The following is a 14,054-nucleotide window of genomic DNA, read 5'->3' as shown; positions in this document are numbered from 1 at the left end:
ATTATTGGCTGCCAATTACCACTTAACCATTTAAAGGTTGTCAAACGGACAACTCCACTTCTGTAGTCCAGTTCTTCACTTTTAGTACACAGAGGCAGGATATGTAGTTGATGGACACCTATGCCAAAGTAATAAACAGTATTTTTTCCTCTTTCTTGTGTTTCCTAAAAGCAACAACATACTCACAGAATGCCCCGGTGGATATTAAATGTACTGATCCTGCTTTTAACAGGTAAGTAAAACATAATTTTTCCAAAACATATGCAAGACTCTTTGTGTTTATAGCTTTCAAAATGTTCCTATATTTTTTTTTCTTTATTTTGCCTTTAAGAATAAGGACATGGAATTACCTATCAGCCCAACCGTACCAAACTCAGCTTTTGCCAATATTGTATAACATCTCAGGTGGTTACTTGTTAGGGAAAATTCTTCCTAGCTGTTGCCTATAGCAATTAAAGAACAAAGGGCTTATATTAAAGGTACTGTTCTACCTATGGGGGCTCTTAAAATATTCCCAGATAAGTTTTGCATCATGTAGAGAGAAGTAAACAAAACCTTTTGTTTTTCTCCTTAAGTCTACCTGTATCTTAACCCCTTCCGTACCGATGACGTACCTGGTACTTCCTGGTTGGGCGTCACCCACAGACTGGGACGTACCAGGTATGGCAGCGATAATGCGCGATCCAGCGCCGCTATGGACGCTGGGATCAAGAGGGGCGGCTGCTACTGACTGCTGGGTGTCCCCACCGATCCATAGCAGCCACTCCCCCTCAAGTCCGTGCACGTGATCGCTTTGAAGCGAATCACGAGCACGGAATTAAAATATTTAAATACCGTATTTGCTCGATTATAAGACGACCCTGATTATAAGACGACCACCCAAAATCAAAATATTAATTTAGGGAAAAAACAAAAAGCCTGAATATAAGACTACCCTATAGGAAAAAAGTTTTACTAGTAAATATTAATTCATGTAAACTAATTTTCATACTTAATAAAAGCTATGATTGAGAAAAATATATATTTTTTATTTCCTTTTATTTGCCAACCTGCCCCCCCAGTTATGCACATCTGCCCCCAGAAATGCCTTATACCCCCCTATTTGCCACTCTGCCCCATGATGTGCCTTTTAACCCTCTATATGCCACTCTGCCTCCAGAAATGTCTTATACCCTCCTATATGCCACTGTGCCCCATGATATGCCTTTTAACCCCCTATATACCCCTCTGCCTCATGATATGCCTGAACTGCAGATCTCCCACTCGCAGACTTCTGCAGGGGCCCGGCTGTGCAAGCAACTTCTCTGGCCCCGCCCCCAGAGGAAGGAGGGGGGAGGCAGAGTTATGTGACACTCTACTAGCTTCCTGTTCTCCTGCTGCTAGTAGCAGCGACGCTGCTTGCGACCAAAGCCCGGTAAGCAGCCTGGCCCCAGCAGAATGAGGTCTGATTAGAAGACGACCTTGATTATAAGACGAGGGGTATTTTTCAGAGCATTTACTCTGGAAAAAACCTCGTCTTATAATCGAGCAAATACGGTAATACTGTGGTCTTCAAGGGAAGACGCAGTACGCGAACGCTGGTACGGAAGGGGTTAAAATCTGTTATAAACATACTAGTTGCCCCCCCAAAAAGAGTCCTATAATTCCTCCAAAGCCCTTCTGTCACGGAGCTGGCTAGTCTGACCGACTACCTCCGCTGTCTTGTGCTCCCTTAGCCCGGGACATACCCTCGGTTCCCCAGTCACTAGCCGAGACTCAGTGTAGGGTAAAACCAAACGAAGACTGATTTATTTTGGACACACAGGGCTGGATATATCCAGCAAAACACACATTAACATAAAACAAGATATTGGGACACAAACCGCTCCCTTAATCTGCCTCCCAGAGACAACAGGGGCAGTAACGAGATTAACAATACAATAGGGGGGAGACTGATTTATACAACATTAAACTGAAAGAATGGTGATCACTCCCTGGTGGCAGATCCTGGCTGTCTGCTGGAGATAATCAATAGTCAATAGGGAGGAGGCTGGCAATCAGGCTTCTCCAGTGGTCCCAGTGATGGAGGCTTCCGTCACACCTTCCCTATGTATTACATCACAACCTACAGCCACTCCCACCTGCCTTTTCATTCTCATGCATGTGAAACAGAAAGCTTTACAGATTCTAGTACACACTGATGGAGTGAGTGTGTTTGAGTGAGGTGTTTTGTGTGATAAGTGTGATGAGAGTGATGTGTGCTAGGCGATATGTGTGAGGGAGTGTGGTGTGTGATAGGTATGAGGTCCCTTTAAATTAAATGACCTTAAAGGTAACATTGTAATGTGCTCAGGATTTCTCACAAAATGTCTAGCTAGGTGGATACAGTGTTTAATTCTTTCAGTAACACACTCCCTTTTTGTGGTAATAGTTATCACAATACAGATTTGTTTTCTAGGCAAGGTACCAAGGGATCCCAAGTAGCCAAAGTAAACATGCACAGTCCTTATAACATTGCTGGAACATATGGAGTGGTACCCCATTTTTCTAGAAAATTTTTATCAACATTGAGATCTGACATACCAAACAATCTCAATCTTCCGCTTAGCAAACTCCTTTCTCAGACCTCTTATTTCAGAGAAGTCAGCCCTGAAAGGATGAGGGTTGAAGGGGAAGTCCCTGGGAATTTTTTTTCTCCTTTAGCATAAAATACAATGACATATATATATAGTAATGGTAATGAAGAACGTTGACATATCTCATTTTGTTGTAGTAAACATCCTTTATCTGCAGATCTGTAGGTTACCATTGTTGTTAATCATGTGATATTGTTGGTGACCACGTTGCACTGATTGTTTTATGGCAGGGCTAATAACATCTATCCATCCACTGAATGACACACCTCCACTTAGGGGCGCTTGTTTAAAAAGTGACAAGGGTACCAGTGAAAACAATATGGTGAATTACCGTATTTGCTCGATTATAAGACGAGGTTTTTTCCAGAAAAATACCCCTCGTCTTATAATCGGGGTCGTCTTATAATCAGACCTCAAATAGGTCTGACTATGAGACTAAGATCCAGATCCCCTGCAGCGATGCAGGGGACCTGGATCCTCCTGTGTATGCCCCCCCAACTTACCGGTGCTTCTGAGTCCCCGGTGCTTAGTTCGAGCAGCGTGTAGAGCTCTATGCGATTCGCGTAGAGCGGAAGTTGTCTACGCGAATCGCGTAGAGCTCTACACGCTGCCCAGACTAAGCACCGGGGGACTCAGAAGCTCCGGTAAGTTTGGAGGAGGGGGGGAGGGAGTGTTAAATGGGGGGGCATAAGGCATTTCTGGAGGCAGAGTGCTCTGTGAAATGCCCTTTAACCCCCTTAATGCCACTCTGCCTCCAGAAATGCCTTTTAACCCTCTATACGCCACTCTGCCTCCTGAAATGCCCTATACCTCCCTATATGCCACTCTGCCCCATAATATGCCTTTTAACCCCCTAAATGCCAGAGTGGCATATAGGGGTATAAGGTATTTCTGGACTCAGAGTGGCACTTAGGGGGTCAAAAGGCATATCATGGGGCACAGTGGCATATAGAGGGTTAAAAGGTGTATCATGTGGCATAGTGGCATTTAGAGGGTTAAAAGGCATATCATGGGGCACAGTGGCATATAGGGGATATAAGGCATTTCTGGGGCAGAGTGGCAAGCCTGGGGCAGATGTGCATAACTGGGGGGGCAGGTTGAAAAAAAAGGAAATAAAAACAAAATATTTTTCTCAATCATAGCTTTTATTAACAAACAATTGTTCACATAGTTTACATGAATTAACATTTACCGGTAAAACTTTTTTCCTATACAGTCGTCTTATATTCAGGCTTTTTCTTTTTTTCATAAATTAATATTCAGATTTTGGGGGGTCGTCTTATAATCAGGGCCGTCTTATAATCGAGCAAATACGGTATTAAACGTGACTTTCAGTGAATAATCCTCTACCAACAGTTTATAGAAGAAACTATACTTCCCCTATTTCACAGCTTCTACCCTAGAACAGCATTCTCCAGATGCGGATATCAAAAAACACACTTCCACGTAGGGGCGCTTGTGTAAAGAAAAAGAAAGAGAAAAAAAAAATAATAGTGTAGCCAATAATAACAGATATAATTTCTCAATACACTATTATTTTTTTTTAAAAATGTCATGCATCCAATTGGGAATGAGCCATCCAAAAAAAGATTTAAAATAGATATAAAGAAAAATAATACATCTTCACCTGATGGTGCTGTCTTCCAAAAGAACCTTCTTATATACATCTGTGTGCCAGCAGTTTAAAAAAGCCTGCATTGCATCTTCATTGAGTTCAACGAGCTTCAGATATATGAATGAAGATGCAATACAGGCTTCTAACAGTGGAGGCTGCTGGTCATTTTAGAACACTGTACTTTTTTGTGTATTAGGGTTTTTCTTAATCTTTTTTGGATGGGCATAGGCTAAATGTTGAGAAGACTGGGCTTCATTTATCATATCTAGACAGACCCTTAAAAAGTTAAGTGATTGGTTTTGTCCTTAAAAAAACAAACCTGTTCTTCAATGTTATAGTTTACCGTCATGTAATATGTGAAAGTAGATTTCTTAAATTACGTAATCTGGTGGGGTTTTTCCAATTCAGTTTTTACACCTGACAAAGTTAATGTCTTGTTAGAAAGACAAGCATTCGGTGTCTTTTCATTCAGTTCATGTATAAACTACTCTGTATATGGATTTATGATTTCTTTAGGCTAGAATTTGGGTTAAAGAGGGAGACAGTAACCATTACTTACCTACTACTGCTTTGGTCATATCATGTGCCTCCCACTTCATAACTATAATTTTTGAATGCTAGTGCCAGTTCCAATAAAGCCTAGTTAGACTATGGGTGGCTGATTACCAAGGAAGCACCACACAACTCCTTACAGGTCATTTGTAATTTTCTTATCTAACAAAAAGTGATAAGGAGGTGGATGTTTTCTAACTTTTCATACAGTACCATTACCTAGCTCACATGAAGCCAAAATTCAGAATGAGGCAAAAGGTAAAGGTAATAAAGGATAAAGCTATAAAGACAAATAAAATAGTGCAATATACTCTTTTTTTTTTCTTTTTACTAATGATTATGCTAAAAAGTTCCCCATTCACCTCAGTCCCCTGTGTGGGAAAACCTGCAATCAGGTCCAGGCTATAAAGTCCAACTGATTTTGAGAATATTGGATACTTGTTTATTATCCTGGTGCCACCTAATTTTTTTCTTTCACACTGTAAAGAAGGTTCAGCGACACTTATGCAATAAAAATTTGGGATTTAGCTATCACTGAATGAAGATGCAAGAAAACAATTTCTGGAAAAATGTATTATTCCGTCCTAACATACAAAAAAAAGCACCAAATGATTTTATCCTAGTGGTGTCTGGTGATGCAATAAGGATGCTTGCCATAATATTATTAGACTACAAACTGGGTTTTACAGTAATTCATAAATATAATTTTGTCGTTCCAGAAACAGGTACCAAATATTGTTTTAACATATTGTTATATTTTCATAAGAAAATAATACAATCTTTACAAATATTATGTTGTTTTTCTATTTACCAGGAACTGCAACATTGCAATTCGATTCGAACTCCTTCAGTAGCACAGTTTCATCAACAGGAACTGGCTCATCCGATAGCAACACGATCCTAACTGTCACTAACTCCTCTAACAGCACCGTTTCATCAACAATCACAGAATCCTCTAGTAGTACAGCTTCCCCATCAGTCAGTAACTCCCAAAACAGCACAGCTTCATCATCAGTCACCATTTCTTCCAATAGCGCAGCTTCACCAACAGTCACTAATTCCTTCACTAGCACTGTGTCCACAACAGTCACAGACTCTTCTAGTAGTACAGCTTCACCATCAATCAGTAACTCCCAAAACAGCACAGCTTCCTCATCAGTGACCATTTCTTCCAATAGCACGGCTTCACCAACAGTCCCTAACTCCTCCAATAGCACTGTTTCAACAACAGTCACAGACTCCTCCAGTAGTACAGGTTCCTCATTAGTCAGTAACTCCCAAAACAGCACAGCTTCAACATCAGTGACTGACTCCTCAAACAGCACTGTTTCATCAACAACCACAGACTCTTCTAGTAGTACAGCTTCCCCATCAGTGAGTAACTCCCAAAACAGCACAGCTTCATCATCAGTCACCATTTTTTCCAAAAGTGCAGCTTCACCAACAGTCACTAATTCCTTCACTAGCACTGTGTCCGCAACAGTCACAGACTCCTCTAGTAGTACAGCTTCACCATCAATCAGTAACTCCCAAAACAGCACAACTTCCTCATCAGTGACCATTTCTTCCAATAGCACAGCTTCACCAACAGTCACTAACTCCTCCAATAGCACTGTTTCAACAATAGTCACAGACCTCTCTAGTAGTACAGCTTCATCATCAGTCAGTAACTCTTCCAATAGCACTGCATCATCAACAGTCACAGACTCATATAGTAGTACAGCTTCACCATCAATCAGTAACTCCCAAAACAGCACAGCTTCCTCATCAGTGACCATTTCTTCCAATAGTACAGCTTCACCAACAGTCACTAACTCCTCCAATAGCACTGTTTCAACAACAGTCACAGATTCCTCCAGTAGTACAGGTTCCTCATTAGTCAGTAACTCCCAAAACAGCACAGCTTCATCAACAGTCACTAACTCTTCCAATAGCACTGTTTCAACAATAGTCACAGACTCCTCTAGTAGTACAGCTTCACCATCAATCAGTAACTCCCAAAACAGCACAGCTTCCTCATCAGTGACCATTTCTTCCAATAGCACGGCTTCACCAACAGTCACTAACTCCTCCAATAGCACTGTTTCAACAACAGTCACAGACTCCTCCAGTAGTACAGGTTCCTCATTAGTCAGTAACTCCCAAAACAGCACGGCTTCATCATCAGTCACCCTTTCTTCCAATAGCACAGCTTCACCAACAGTTACTAACTCTTCCAATAGCACTGTTTCATCAGCAGTCACAAACTACTCTAGTAGTACAGCTTCACCATTAGTCAGTAACTCCCAAAACATCACATCTTCATCAACAGTCACTAACTCTTCCAATAGCACAGCATCATCAACAGTCACAGATTCCTCTAGTAGTACAGCTTCCTCATCAGTCAGTAATTCCCAAAACAGCACAGCCTCATCAACAGTCACTAACTCTTCCAATAGCACTGCATCATCAACAGTCACAGACTCATCTAGTAGTACAGCTTCACCATCAATCAGTAACTCCCAAAACAGCACAGCTTCATCATCAGTCACCATTTCTTCCAATAGCACAGCTTCACCAACAGTCACTAACTCCTCCAGTAGCACTGTTTCCACAACAGTCACAGATTCCTCCAGTAGTACAGGTTCCTCATTAGTCAGTAACTCCCAAAACAGCACAGCTTCATCAACAGTCACTAACTCTTCCAATAGCACTGCATCATCAACAGTCACAGACTCATCTAGTAGTACAGCTTCACCATTAATCAGTAACTCCCAAAACAGCACAGCTTCATCATCAGTCACCGTGTCTTCCAATAGCACAGCTTCACCAACAGTCACTAACTCCTTCAATAGGACTGTGTCCACAACAGTCACAGACCCCTCTAGTAGTACAGCTTCACCATCAATCAGTAACTCCCAAAACAGCACAGCTTCCTCATCAGTGACCATTTCTTCCAATAGCACGGCTTTACCAACAGTCACTAACTCCTTCAATAGCACTGTGTCCACAACAGTCACAGACTCCTCTAGTAGTACAGCCTCCTCATTAGTCAGTAACTCCCAAAACAGCATGGCTTCATCATCAGTCACCATTACTTCCAATAGCACAGCTTCACCAACAGTCACTAACTCTTCCAATAGCACTGTTTCAACAATAGTCACAGACTCCTCTAGTAGTACAGCTTCACCATCAGTCAGTAACTCCCAAAACAGCATGGCTTCATCATCAGTCACCATTACTTCCAATAGCACAGCTTCACCAACAGTCACTAACTCTTCCAATAGCACTGTTTCAACAATAGTCACAGACTCCTCTAGTAGTACAGCTTCATCATCAGTCAGTAACTCCCAAAACAGCACGGCTTCATCATCAGTCACCCTTTCTTCCAATAGCACAGCTTCACCAACAGTTACTAACTCTTCCAATAGCACTGTTTCATCAGCAGTCACAAACTACTCTAGTAGTACAGCTTCACCATTAGTCAGTAACTCCCAAAACATCACATCTTCATCAACAGTCACTAACTCCTCCAGTAGCACTGTTTCCACAACAGTCACAGATTCCTCCAGTAGTACGGGTTCCTCATTAGTCAGTAACTCCCAAAACAGCACAGCTTCATCAACAGTCACTAACTCTTCCAATAGCACTGCATCATCAACAGTCACAGACTCATATAGTAGTACAGCTTCACCATCAATCAGTAACTCCCAAAACAGCACACCTTCCTCATCAGTGACTATTTCTTCCAATAGCACGGCTTTACCAACAGTCACTAACTCCTTCAATAGCACTGTTTCACCAACAGTCACAGACCCCTCTAGTAGTACAGCTTCATCATCAGTCAGTAACTCCCAAAACAGCACGGCTTCATCATCAGTCACCATTACTTCCAATAGCACAGCTTCACCAACAGTTACTAACTCTTCCAATAGCACTGTTTCATCAGCAGTCACAAACTACTCTAGTAGTACAGCTTCACCATTAGTCAGTAACTCCCAAAACATCACATCTTCATCAACAGTCACTAACTCTGCAAATAGCACGGCATCATCAACAGTCACAGATTCCTCTAGTAGTACAGCTTCCTCATCAGTCAGTAATTCCCAAAACAGCACAGCTTCATCATCAGTCACCATTTCTTCCAATAGCACAGCTTCACCAACAGTCAGTAACTCCTTCAATAGCACTGTGTCCACAACAGTCACAGACTTCTCTAGTAGTACAGCTTCACCATTAGTCAGTAACTCCCAAATCATCACATCTTCGTCAACAGTCACTAACTCTTCCAATAGCACGGCATCATCAACAGTCACAGATTCCTCTAGTAGTACAGCTTCACCATCAATCAGTAACTCCCAAAATAGCACAGCTTCATCATCAGTGACCATTTCTTCCAATAGCACAGCTTCACCAACAGTCACTAACTCATCCAATAGCACGGCTTCACCAACAGTCACTAACTCCTCCAATAGCACTGTGTCCACAACAGTCACTGACTCCTCTAGTAGTACAGCTTCCTCATTAGTCAGTAACTCCTTCAATAGCACAGCTTCACCAACAGTCACTAACTCCACCAACAGCACAGCTTTACTTACCATCTCTTTTACCAGTGTATCTTCAACACCAGTCACAGCTGCCACCACCACACCCACCACGAGAAACAATATTCCTCTGGAATTTAAAATTATAAATAAAGATTTTTCTGATGATTTGAAAAATTCAAGTACTGAGGCATACAAAAAGTTGAAGAATGAAGTGGAAAATGAGGTAAAGTAGATATGTTTTCTTCACTTCCTTGAAAGTATTTCTAAGTTTGAATGAGCAAGTTGTTCATAGTCTCCTGATGTCAGCAACAGCACATTCTCACTGCATTTTCCCTTTAGGAGTTGGTTTAGAAATGAATTGAAGCAGAGGCCCAGTTTAGCACGCTTGACAGGTTAGGGTGATGGTACATGTTAATAGGAAGAGTATAGACACAAAGATTAATATTCCTCATAGAAACACTAGACTTTATATTAATTAAAGTAGCCATCAATATGTCAACAAGAGGTTTCAGAATCCTAATTGGAATAAAACAGCAATGATGTGGCTATAAGTGCTCCTTGTGAGGAGGCAAACATATTGTTCATTGGGTCACCTGTATTTATGTAAGGGTTTAAAGACCAGAGAGCCCTAGTTGGGTTTCTCAGTTTTTATTAAACCAGAGGAAGTAAAAAACAATAAAGAGTACTGAAAAAAATACTTATCTAACAGACTCATCCACGTACATGTAAAAAGAAAAATGAAATGTGTGACTGAAACTACAAGCTCTAAGAAACGTTCTCACATGAATGAGAAACTGTAAATACCAGCTCAAGTACATCAGGTGTTACTTGTAAAACTAAAACAATTCTCTTAGTTGCAATTCTAATTATGCAGTGTGAAACAATACATTTTAAATTAGCATTTAAATCATGCCCAATTTATATTGAATGTGTCAAAATTACCAGTTTGGATCAAAATGGATTTATGATTTTAAATAGCAAGTCAAAATATATATTTTGTATATGTATGTTTTTTCTCTCCCTCGCAACCTAAGAGAATCAAGTTAATAAATGCTGACATAACAGGACTATAAAATAATCCAACCCTCACATTAACTACAGCACTGTGAAGAAGCAAAACGCGTTATGGGTGTAAAAGTATAGTATCAACAGCGGTACACGGACACACTCAGTAGTAGGAAGCCAACCTGCAGCTAACATACTGCTCAAATGGAACAAAAAGATCTGCAGTAGAAAAGTTACCTTCTTACCAAGAATGGACTGTACACGCAAGTTATATGGGACACCTATGTTTATTGATTTTAAAGTAAGCCTTCAAGCAGCAATCACCTTCCTATCAGCTAGTACATGCTGGAATCTAGGTATTCCTGGGCATGATAGGAGTGTGATTGCTGTTAATTATATATATATTGCATTTTTTGTCCAGTTTTGGTGTGTTACATAAAAATGGTTAACACACCAAAAAAAAACCTATATATATATATATATATATATATATATATATATATATATATATATTAGGGCTGCAACTAACGATTATTTTAATAATCGATTACTTGGCCGATTATTTTGTCGATTAATCGATTAATCGGATAAAAAAATACATTATTTTAAATTGAAGAAAAATTGCAATAAAAAACGTACAATTTACACTTTCATCTCTTTATTGCAATGGCCTCTCTCTATTCACCTTCTTATTTTACTGACATAATAATAAAGGCTAGAAGAACCCAAACACAGTGTTTCTCAAACTAGGTTTTAATACAAAGTTATTAGTAAATATTAATTCATATGTTAACTATTTTTCATATTTAATAAAAACTATGAGAAAAAAGCCTTGTTTACATTTTTTTTATTTACCAAACTGCCCCCAGTTATGCACATCTGACCCCCAGCTTGCCACTCTGCCCCCATATATGCCTTATACCTCTTATATGCCAGATTCCGCTGTGCCCCTGATATGCCTTTCAGGGCATATAGGCATATCAGGGGGCATAAACATATCTGGGGGTAAAAGGTATATCAGAGGGCTCAGTTGCATATCACTGGCATATAAGGAGTATATCCTTATATGCCAGTGATATGCAACTGAGCCCTCTGATATACCTTTTACCCCCAGATTTGTTTTATGCCCCCCTGATATGCCTAATATCGATATGCCTTATACCCCCTATATGCCACTGAGCCCCCTGATACCTTTTACCCCCAGATATGTTTATGCCCCCTGATATGCCTATATGGCCTGAAATTCATAATACCCCCCATACACCACTATAACTCACCCATACACCACTCTGGCTCCTCCCCCTCCCATACACCACTGCCTCCTCCCCCTCCCATTCACCACTCTGGCTCCTCCCTCCTCATACTCCACTCTGCCTCCTCCCCCCTCCCATACATGACTTTGGCTCCTCCCCTCCCATACATGACTTTGCCTCCTCCCCCTCCCATATACCACTCTGCCTCCTCCCCTCCCATACATCACTTTGGCTCCTCCCCCCTTCCATACTCCACTCTGCCTCCTCCCATACACCACTCTGGCTCCCCCCCCTCCCATATACCACTCTGCCTCCTGTGAACCTCCGTTGCTGACAAGACACCAGGGAGCCGCGTAGAGAGGCATAGTGGCGTATGGGAGGGTGGCTCCCATACACCCCTCTGACTCCTCCCCCCTCCCATACACCGCTCTGCCTCTCTACCCGGCTCCGTTACTGAAGGCACTTTCACTGCAGCTTCATAGAAGCCTCAGTGTAAGTGAACAGAGAGGATGATCCTCTGTCAGCCGGTGGGGGTCTGCATCGCACAGACAGACTCCGTTACTGCCCTTCACTTACACTGAGGCTTCTATGAAGCTGTCAGGGTCCGGCTACCCGTTGCGGTAACCGCCGGGGTCCGGCGACCCGTTGCGGTACCCGCCGGGGTCCGGCGACCCGACGCGGTCTCTTACCTGGATGCCCGCTACCCGCGAGCATCGGATCCAGCAGGACACCTACCGGCCTCTCCACTCGACCGGCTTTTGCTAGGCGCGCGTGCGCGCGCCCTCTATTAACTTTATTGTTCCCCGAACAAGGTTCGCGGGAACTCGCCACTGTAGCCTCCCACTCGGGGGCGGAGCTTCCCCCGAGCGGCAAGTTTAAAACCAAGCACTGAGCTTTGCTCAGTGCTCAGTTATTGTGCTTCCCTGCTACATCCTGAGTGCGCCTTCCTAGTGATTCTCCGTGTACCTACTTGGCTTTCCTTTGACCTCGCTCCTGCCTGACCCTTATCTACTAAACGGTTCGTGATTCCTGGCTCTCCTTTGACTACGGCTTTGCCTGACCCTTTTGTACCTCGTTGCCCGCTCGTGTACCGTACCTCGGCTTGTGTCCTGACGTTGGCTAGTCTGCTCCTTCTGTACCTCGTGACCCGCCTGTGTACCGTACCTCGGCTTTTCCTGACAGCGTTGTTGGCCTTATCTGCTAAACGCCTCTGCCTGCATATTGAGCTCTGCTCCCTATTGAACTGGTCCTTCCTGATTCCTGCTCCTGACATAATAACTGAGCCCTGATGGAGCCCGCAGGATTTACAGAGGCACTAACTACCCTGTCTCAGCAAATGACAGCTATGACACAATCATTCCAAGACATGCAGACCAACCAACATCACCTTCAGCAACAGGTGCATCAACTTCAGCTTCATCAGGGAGCTGCATCCGAGGCTGCCGCTTCTCCTCCTGTTCCAGCCCCGGAGGGAGTTCCGGCCTTCGAACCTGCTATTCCGCTTCCTGATAGATTTGCGGGAGATCGTACCAAATTCCGTACATTCATTACCTCCTGTCAGATCCTGTTTAATTTGAGGCCCAGAACCTATGCTACGGACTATGTTAAGGTTCACACAGTCATCGCCCTCCTGGCGGATGAACCTCAGATGTGGGCACATAATTTGATCCACACCCAAAACTCGGTCCTGGATTCCTGGCCTTCTTTCAGGCAGGCTCTGGACACCCTCTACGATGACCCTTTTAGAGCCTCTACTGCCACTTCCACTTTAAGAGACCTTAAGCAAGGGAGAAGACCAGTGGAGGAGTATATCACCGAATTCCGTCGTCTTGCTCTCGACTCTTCCTGGAATGAGGCTGCATTACACGACCAATTTCGTTGGGGTCTCTCGGAGGCTGTTAAGGACGAGCTGGCCCGTACTACTACCCCTACCGGTTTGGAAGACTTTATTACCCTCGTCACCCTGATTGATCGCCGCCTTCGTGAAAGACGGAGAGAACGGTTGGCTACCACCTCTGCCGGGCCTCCGGTGCGTTCTCTACTTCCATCTCCTGCACCTTCCTCCCAGGAAGAACCCATGCAGATTGGCATCATCAGAGGTCCTTTGTCAGCTGCGGAGAAGGAACGTCGCCGGACTTTGGGATTGTGCCTGTATTGCGGCAGACCTGGGCATATTTTCAAGGACTGCAGAGCCAGGGCTCGCCACGCTAAGGGTAAGAGGCCTATAGCTCATCTTCAACTTCATGCTGATCAATTACCTGCCACATCTGCTTACCTTTCCCTCTCCGTGTCATTACAGTGGAATAAAGGAGCTGTTAGCCTTTCAGCCATGATCGACTCCGGAGCCAGTGGTAACTTCATCGACTCCACGTATGTTCAGACTCACTCCATCCCTACTCAACGAAAAAAGCACCCCCTCTCCATTTTGCTAGTCGATGGCAGTCCCTTAAAGACCGGTCCTATTGTCTTGGAGACCATCCCTCTGCTC

The 14,054-nt window shown here is 43.1% G+C and overlaps 1 protein-coding gene across 1 annotated transcript; it reads left to right on the top strand.

Annotated features, from left to right (window-relative positions):
* The first annotated feature begins 7,977 nt into the window (after positions 1 to 7,977).
* Positions 7,978 to 9,540, top strand: LOC149297717 (uncharacterized). The gene has a single exon (XM_089488179.1). It carries the CDS (start codon positions 7,978 to 7,980, stop codon positions 9,538 to 9,540), a length of 1,563 nt encoding a protein of 520 aa, XP_089344305.1.
* Positions 9,541 to 14,054: the final 4,514 nt, after the last annotated feature.

This window comes from Sceloporus occidentalis, unplaced genomic scaffold (assembly GCF_023333645.1).
Source record: "Sceloporus occidentalis isolate IW3139 unplaced genomic scaffold, rSceOcc1.0.p SCAF_37, whole genome shotgun sequence".
NCBI classification, from domain to species: domain Eukaryota; kingdom Metazoa; phylum Chordata; class Lepidosauria; order Squamata; family Phrynosomatidae; genus Sceloporus; species Sceloporus occidentalis.
This window is presented reverse-complemented; position numbering and strand designations above follow the sequence as displayed.

What these genes read in the sequence shown, in the direction of transcription:
- LOC149297717 (XM_089488179.1), top strand. Translation starts at nt 7,978, where the DNA reads ATGGCTTCATCATCAGTCACCATTACTTCCAATAGCACAGCTTCACCA.